Consider the following 9,078-nt stretch of genomic DNA (forward strand, 5'->3'; position numbering starts at 1 on the left):
ACTAGAGATGCAAAGTTGTTAGGAGACAGTAGAAGAAAATTACAGTCTTTGGCAGTTTGTTCATCTACAACTGTTGTCTTTTTACTTTCAGGAAACATCTCCTGTTATGCTGCATTTGCTGGTTATTCAGTCTGGACCACTCCTTTGATGCCAAAGTATTTACATAACTTCCCCAAATGAAACAATTTCTTGGATATGATGGGCCTTGTATTTGCATGAACTGAAGTAACAACCACACATCAATAACTTCTCTCACTGAATCCCACTAGATGCTGTATTTTTGCCTGGTCAGAAGTGGTTACATTTTGCTTAACCATTTGGGAAGATTGGTTTCATTTGGAACATTAAAAAGATGGCTGAAGAAGAAAATCTTTCTCTAAGGGAAGCTATTCAGTTTGGTATCAATGGATATATTCTATCAGTAAAACTATGCACCAGAAATGAAAATGTCCCCAAAAGTGATTACGCTTGTTGTTTAGACAACATGCAAATAAAGGATATGTGACCTGTCCATCATAAAAAAAGCTGGATGACTAACGGAGAGCTGACTGTCAAATAAGAGCCATCAGGAAAGCCATAGACTCAACCTTACCTTTAAATTATTACCTGTAAACATAACAGCCTGATGCAATTTTTTAATACAAAGATCACATTAGCTTCAGAACACAAGGATTTCTGCATTCCCTAGTTACAAGAAATCTTTCCTTAAATTTGATATTTAATTTCTTTATCTTAGCATTTGGTCTAATCAGCAATGAAATTTGAAAGAGTATTCCTAAAGAGAGCACGTCAGTTATAAGGATACATAACAACAAGAAGAATGAAAAGCTTAGCTTCTTCAGGAATAAAGTATTCATCTGTATCTTAGGAACAATCTTAATATACAGTTCAAATGACACATGAAATGGGTCGCAAAGAAACACGTTACTTACAGACCTTAAATTGTGACTCAATGGCCCAGCAAAACATGAAAATGCGCCCAGTGCTACTGAAAAGGAACAGTCTGGATTCAGCTGATTTTATGAGACAGCCACACCACCGCAGGAGCAAGTCTCAGCAAGTTCGATTCAAGGATGATGGTGTGAACACAAAGACAGAACTGGATACCAACCCTGCCCAAGATATAGCATTCATGACTGGAAAACCAGAAATATTTAGGGATCACAATTTTTTGCTACATCAACCTCCATCTTTTCCAAGGGCTCAGAAGGGGCTTCGGAATATTGCCATACAAACATCTCCTAGCCTCAGGAAACACTTCCCGGTTTTTAAAAAGAAAAAGCTGACAGTAAGCAAATCATTAACAGAAATGCCAACTGAGCCTGCAACTTCTATCCAAGTAAATGGCAATCTTTCTGAACAAGACATAATGTCTTCAGATCTCTGTTACTTAAGAATAAGTAACCATTTGGAAGATGGATTTAGGAATAGTGAGGTGGACGGTCAGTTAAGTCAAAGACCATCAAAAGCACAAAGCAATGGACCTATCCACTCAGATGATTTCTCAGTATCAGAGAATACAACTGTTTCTACACAGGTGCCTGAATACATACACGTGAGTTTTCCACAAGACAGCAATGTTTCCATGGATGCACCAGACACAACCATGAATTTAAGTAATTCACTGCATTCTTCTAGCGCCATAAATAGCAATGAAAATAATGAAAACAGCACGCTGTCACCTAATTCCGGAAAAGCATACCCTTGCCTAAGCAATTCTACTAACCGCAGTGAATGTAACCCTCATTCGAACTCTCATGAAGCAGCTAAAAGTGATTCTGAGTCGCTTGTAGCCAGCAAAGATGCAAGCACCAAGGAAACTACTCCATTATCACCTCCATCAAATCACAGTTCATCTCCTTGTTTCCTCAGAGACTATCAACAGGCAGGAGAGCACAAAACAGACTCCAGCTGTGTGACATTAACAAATAATGATCACATAGTAATGTCATTGACCAGCAGTAATGCATCAAAATCTATTCTGTCATGTAATACTGAAACTGAGAAAAATTCTACCCAGTCAGATGCTTCCCAGTGTAACAGCTGTTTAGAAGGATTTCACACAAAGTCTTATCTGCCAAGGAATGAAATAAAACCACAAACCAATGAAGAGATTAGTGAAATAAAACAAATTCATTTGGCACATGGTGAACTCTGTGCCCTACAAGGCAGGCTGCAGTCTGTAGAGGAATCCTTGCAGTCGAACCAGGAGAAGATTAAAGTTCTTCTGAATGTAATCCAAGACCTGGAAAAATCCAGAGCCCTCAGTGAAGGGTATGGTGCATTTTAATATTAAGAATTCATCGGAAGTGTAAAGTAGATGGTAGCATTCTTTTAACCTTTGCTGGGGGGGGGGGGGGGGGGGAATAAATCTTTCCTGCGGTATTTAAAGATCAGTTTGCAAAAATGGTATCTTATACCCTTTTGTTAGTGTTTGGGCCTCTTAAGACTCTTTATAGTTTGGCTTTAGCTGACACTGCCTTTACTAAACCCAGTGTGAGACACAGTTTATTAACTGCCTTTTTATTTTAGATTTATGGTATTAGATACAAAGCCACTGACACCTGAGAGTTGGCAGTCTCCATCTAGCTAAAATCTGTATGCAGTAGAACAGCAAAACCCAACAGCCTATGTACTAATGTAGTGTAATAGAAAACTACAGCAAGCCAAGTATGTCTTACTAGCAAGGTCAGATACGCATTTAGTGCTAAAGCAGTCCTATTGCTGAAACAGTTTATATCAGCAAAAACATGCTTCTGTTCAATAAATCATTACTGCCTTCACAAGCAATCAAAAGAATTAGTGGCTAAAGCATAGCACCTAGACACATTTGGGGACCACACTGCTAGTTACATTTCATGATACCACAAACAACACAGCTGCTTAAAGGGAATGCCTTAAAGGCACAATGCCAGGTAAACTTCCAAGAGCTTCAATATGTCAAGAAGATTTCACAGGAGGTGGAGGTAGGTGCTTAAAAGGGATTAAAACTGAACATACAGCATGTGAAGGCTGTTAGCAAGAACTCACTTTGGAATCCCAGATTTTAGAATGACTGCTTTCTGCACTATCATAAGAACGCGTGACCTGTGTTTATTTTTAGTATGCTCTCATAGTGACTATTAGCCAAGGCTGCCAGCATTATTTGTGTAACTTATTTATGCATTATAAACAATAATACTACTATAAATGCAACTAATGTCTAAAGATTGGACACCTATGTAGGACAAGGTTGAAACAGAATTTTAAATATTTCTATGCTCAAAACAGGTTTTAGAATATCCTAATAATGCTTTCCAAAAGATTAACAGCAGCTCCTACTTACAGTAAATGCATCTAGGATACATTTTAAAGCTCTGTTTTATGATACTGTAGTATATCCATCAAATAATTTTTGTCTTCAAAAAACGCACATATAAATTTTTCAAAGTATCAAAAGAATAAAAGTTCCATTTCACTTTATTTTTTAAAGATAAAAAACCCATGAAGTCTATGTTATTATACATTTACTTTTATACTTAGCACAGGTAGCTTAGGCATCTAGAATAATCATTCATGTGCAATCGGTTTGTGCATAAAACTGCATGCTTAATTTTAAGATCAGATCATGTGCATCAATAGTATTTAGTGACTACAATTAAGGAATAACTCTGATAATCTTCCACATTTACACAAACTCTCCAAACATCACAAAAAGAAGGCCGCACTGAGATTTTTGTATAGGTTCAGTTGCACAGAAATAGCACAGAACATGACATCGATTTGCTCACGTGACTCAGCACCAAATCTTTGCACTTGTTCCCATGTGGTCACAAAAGGTTTGCATGGCTGTTCAAAAACTGTCAGGATATAACTAACTGAAGCCACAATTTTATACTCTGCAATTTTCTTACAAATTCTGAAGAATTCTTTCTTTCTCAAAGTATTTTATCTGGGAATTGACATTGCCTTCTTGCATTTCAGGTGAATAATTCCCCAACCCACACTCCAAATACGAATTTACATTCATTTAAAAAGTTAAAATAATATAAAATAGTTAACATGTAATTTTAATCTGTACAGATTACCTTTTTTATCTGGAAACATTAACCAGTAATGTCCATCTGTCTGTTAGCATGAAAACACTTCTGTTAGTTTCCACTGTGCCTGCATTAATTTTTATTTCATATAACGTTTTCCCCATATAATTCAGCTCCAACTATCCTCTCTCAGAGGGTTGTTCTTAGTCATTTTTCTCTATCTGAAAAGCCCATACAATTTTATAGTACCAACTTAGTAACCATCACGACACAACAGACTAAATTCACATACACATACTGATAACAGAAATGCAAAAACATTTATGAAGCACCAAAATCCAGAAGTTCAGTTTAGCAGTAAGATCCAAGGCGGGGGGTGTGGGGTGCGTGGAATCCAGTAAGTGTCAAGCTTAAGGAATCAGCAGCAAAGATCTGACTTGTTTTTACTCAAGTGAGGAAACATTAAAATGGGAAAGAATGGAAAGCATAAGGCTAGGGATCAGATCGATTCACGAAAAGCATGGACATTCAAATACTTTAAAGTGTGTTTTTAAGAAGCACTCACATCTCTAAGTGTTTTCATAACAAGTATTCATGCAAGAACCAACAACCAGAATCTTAATAGCATGAGGCAGGAAAGATGCAAGACAAAAACATAAATCAATATATGGTTTAGGTTTTTTTGAAGCAACCTTGTAATTTAGAATTTGATACTAGAAATTTTAGTAAGGATAACAGCAGTGGTGAACTGAATTACTTTTATTCATGAAAAATTCAGAGATCTGCTAACGTATCTATAAATACATATTACATGAACCGCTGTCTATTACAGGCGTAACTTCTATCACACTGGTCAAGACCTCAACAACTGCAGCACCTGTCAGAACACCGCATGTATCATTTACAGGTACTTCACTCCTTCACACAATTTTGTATTGTCTGTGGATCTCTCAGAAACGTACAATACAACGTTTTACTCACAGCTCTAAAAGGTCTCAATTATTATTAATCCAGCTTTTAACAAAAGACCAAATGGTATGTGTTAGGTGGTTTGTTTGTTTCCCCAAGTAGAAAACAATTAATACTGCTGTTATCTGAAAGAGGTACTGTACTTCTGAGAATTCAAATAGAAATTTCCCACTAATGTTTCACAGCATTATTATTACTAGCATGCTTTGTAAACCTTTGCCACTTCTGATGATGAAATTCCCTTTGTGTGTTACATTTTTAAAGCTAGGATTTCTGTAATAAATTTAGATCTCGGAAAAGAAAAAGACTCAAATCTCCAAATGCCAGTAAGCTACAGCTACAGTTCATGTTTATGTACAAAACAAAACCAAAACTCCCACGCTTCTCACTTCAGTAAATGGTTATTTGTTACTATTTTGAGAGAGTGCAATTTGAGCATAAGTTACTCCAAATTTAAACTGCAGTTTATGTTAAACTCTTATGACCAAAAAACTTCGTAGTGCTGTGTTCTGGAAGCTGTACATGTTTCAAATGCTATCTCTATACAAACACACTTTAAGACTCTTCAGCTTGCCACCCATTAACCAAAAAGGCAGCAGGTGCAAAGTCTTCATTATATTGCACACAAAGCTTGTCCACTCAGCAGTGGATTTTATAGAGCTTCCACCAATCTACAAACACATTAACTAATCTCTGAAACCTCAGTTATGAGGCAGAAAACCCAAACCTTCAATTATTTGATTACATTTACAAAAATAAAGGCTAAGAGAATTTGTCTTTCAAGTCGAAAACTTTTCCTTTATTTCAGAGGATATGGCAGACCATTAGCTTCACCAGTTTGTAAGCATTATGACTAAATTTTTTTAATGGATATAATGAATAGACTATATCCACATGGAAATGTTTTTCACATCACATTTTCTACAGGAGTCAAATTTAATAAGCTTGTTAGGTAGTCAATGTTGAACACAGCATTGGAAACTACTGTTCAGCATACAAGTCAGTCGAGTACTGATGTCCTAAATCTCTGATAATGAAATCTCAAGGTAACTGACACATCACAAATGAAACACCACAACTCCTCTGACACCAAGTTGCTAGTCTTCTCCACAGTCCACCGGATACTCCAGGAAGTTACATGACTTACCCAAGAGCGTACACTGAATCCATATAAAAAGGAAGACCCAGGACAAAACAGATTTCCTTTACTTGGTCATTGTCTCTAAACAATCTCCGAACATTTTTATTAGACTACACAGGAACTCTCTCAAATTTATGTACAAACTACCCTTTACCATGGGATGCCTTCTCTCTTCAGAAAAATAAACTATGATGCTTACCTTGCATTTTTAGTTTACATAATTTCACTATAGTACAGGAAAGATCTTGAGCAACAAGCACATGAAGGAAGCAGTGTAAGAAGTAACAAAACGTTGATGTGCCTTTTTGATTTACTAGGTAATTTATAATGATGATGGTGCCTGGAGGCTTACAGTGCAATGACTAGTAGAATACATATAAGAGAACACAGTTCCTCTAAAGAGTTTCTAGTTCTAAGAGACAAAACAAGGAGACAGCAAGGAAACATAGTGGTTTTCACTTTATACAGATGTTCCACAAGACGTGGTTATGAAAAAAAGCATTCTGAGTAACTAATATTTGAAGTTCATAACATACTCATTAGGTGACATTCTGAAAGAGGTAATTGTTACCAGGTTTTGCTCTAGACAAATCCATTCAATTCCTGTGTTTTATGTAGCCTAAAAGATCCATGCAAGTACTTTTTTTAACTAACAAGGCATTAACTGTTGTGATTAATCATGGAATCAAGTGTTTCATCTTGCTCCCCGTTTTCCTACTCGTAAAGAGCCTAACTCATCAGTGATTCAAACACTGTATAAGCCGAATGTTAGGTGAACCATCTTTATCACGCACATTTTAAGCAGTCCCCGAGTCAGACAGTGTACTAATCTCGTATCAATCCAAGTGTGGATTACACTGAGTGGTAAAGTAATAACAAGCTTTTCAGTCTAACAGTGACCAGGTATATAGTGGCTCTAAGTTTAGCTTTATCAGCTATCCAGCAGGGTTATGTGAGGTGACTTGCGACCTTCAATCTAGATCCTGTAAGACAAACATTTATATTATAATAAACAAACACAAGTAACTTTGTTTTCAGTTGCTATCCCAGCATGTAAGGGATAGTAATAAATGAAGACTGAATTGACCTCTTGCCTCTAGAGATGATTTCTCCAATATTAAATTAGAAACACTGAAGAAGGGAAAAAAAAAGGAACATGAGCAGATGCTATCCTTATGTATGCTATAAAGCAAACATTCCATTCTCCAGTGCTCGTGATCGGTGACTACTGAAAAGTATTACGTTGCAGTTTTAGCAATAAGCTGATAAAATTGAAGAGGCACTGATGAAATTTGTCATTTGTATCACTTTCTTCTACTTACTATATTTATTATCTACTGCTCCTTGTCCAGAGATCCTTCTCCAGTTCTTCCAAATTAGAATAATCCTATGGCTTTCTTTTTTCCAGCTGAGATTTCTTTTTTCGTTAAAAAGCCCCAAACATATTAATTATAAGGGAAACAAGCTTCTAGTTCATTTTATCATATCATTCAACAATGTTCACACATTTCTATATACATTAAAAATACTCAAAATTAATAGTGTTTAAACATATGCATATTTACTAGTTTTATAGATTTCTTCTACTCAGTGCCCTCTGATGATGGCTTTTTCCTCCCAAAGAGCTCGTATTATGGAAAATGCCACCAGCTCCTTTCTACTCTCCCCTCTGCCTGCTAAAAGCTCCACAGCAGACATAACTGATACAACTCCCACTCTCCTGCCCAGAAAAGATGGTTGAAATCAAGAAAAACCATACAGCACTGCACCTTTTTAATTTGTGGGTTTATTTTTTCTTTGCTTGTTTTTGTTTAACTGTATTGGTTGCATCAGACTGCTTAATCACTGTCCGTAATTCTTTTGAACGTTACTTTTATTTCTGCGTACATATCTGCTCTTTTCTAATTAAGATTTTGGCTCTTATTTGACATCAGTAATAATTATAGGTTTCAATGAAAAAAATGAGTTACATTCTACTTTCCTGCTAACTAATACCACTTATCTCAAAGGCTTACCTATTGCTTAATTTCATATACTTTTAGTCCTAGCAGGTCTCCTAGCAGGAGACATTCACATTTAACAGAGTTAAGCATGTCAGAGTTTTCAATTCATGCCAAGCATATGACTGAGTGAGATTACAGTATCAAAATCTGATCATTGAATACAATGCACTGAAAGCCATCCTAGTACATTTTCACTTTCTATCCCTTAATTTTTGTCCCATTGTTTTGGGCACGATACCAAAGTTCTTAACTCATATAAAGAAAAAGGCTTCCCTCAGAAAAGATTTAGATGAACTTACTTTCAAAGCAGCAACCTATACACCCTTGTGTTTTAACCAGGTTCTAGTATTGAATAATGCCAAATTAGTTTAATGAAGTAAGCATCCTTTCCATATGTTTTTTAAAGAGGGAATTTCTCACTAGCTTAAATCTCTTCATTTTTCCATAGTGTAGAATATGACTTCAGACAACAAGAAGGAAGATTTCATCAGATTTTGAAAACGCTGGATCATGCAGAGCAAAATCCAGCTTCAGCTTCCCCTCAGAAGCTACCATCTGATCATCCAGCTCCCCAGAAAAAAGAGTTAAGAAGAAAAACAAAAAAGGTGAAAAGAAAATGCTTCTGGTGGATTTGACTTCCTTATGGATCCTTTTACATTTCAGAAGACAGTAGAACAGAAAGAGGTTTGAGAGCACACACCTGAAAATGTGCTATTACAAAATCACAAAGCTAAAGAATGTTTAATTAGAGTATTTGAAAAATCAAAAGAATTTAATTTACTTAAATCATCTCACTGAATAAAAGTATATGAAGACACTGTTTTCAGAAAGAAATTGTTCCTTTCTAAAGGAAGCTTTCTCATTTTTTCCAAGAGCACTTTCATATGCTTTGTAAAGACTTTTTTTCCAACTTTCCAAAAATAATGAGGTTTAAATCTCTACTTTA

At 35.9% G+C, this 9,078-nt stretch overlaps 1 protein-coding gene across 1 annotated transcript; it reads left to right on the plus strand.

Annotated features, from left to right (window-relative positions):
• The first annotated feature begins 952 nt into the window (after positions 1–952).
• On the plus strand, positions 953–8,767 carry FAM196B (family with sequence similarity 196, member B). Its single transcript, XM_009700330.1, has 3 exons — positions 953–2,274; positions 4,852–4,926; positions 8,581–8,767. The coding sequence occupies exons 1-3, from the start codon at positions 953–955 to the stop codon at positions 8,765–8,767; spliced, it is 1,584 nt and encodes a 527-aa protein (XP_009698632.1).
• The last annotated feature ends 311 nt before the right edge of the window (positions 8,768–9,078 follow it).

Source organism: Cariama cristata, unplaced genomic scaffold, assembly GCF_000690535.1.
Source record: "Cariama cristata isolate BGI_N322 unplaced genomic scaffold, ASM69053v1 scaffold9185, whole genome shotgun sequence".
NCBI lineage: Eukaryota > Metazoa > Chordata > Aves > Cariamiformes > Cariamidae > Cariama > Cariama cristata.

Bases quoted from the DNA above. Each gene is read 5' to 3' on its own strand.
- FAM196B (XM_009700330.1), top strand. From the start codon at position 953: ATGGCCCAGCAAAACATGAAAATGCGCCCAGTGCTACTGAAAAGGAAC. The intron at 2,275-4,851 runs GTATGGTGCATT...TGTCTATTACAG, and splicing joins TCCAGAGCCCTCAGTGAAGG to GCGTAACTTCTATCACACTG. The intron at 4,927-8,580 runs GTACTTCACTCC...ATTTTTCCATAG, and splicing joins ACCGCATGTATCATTTACAG to TGTAGAATATGACTTCAGAC.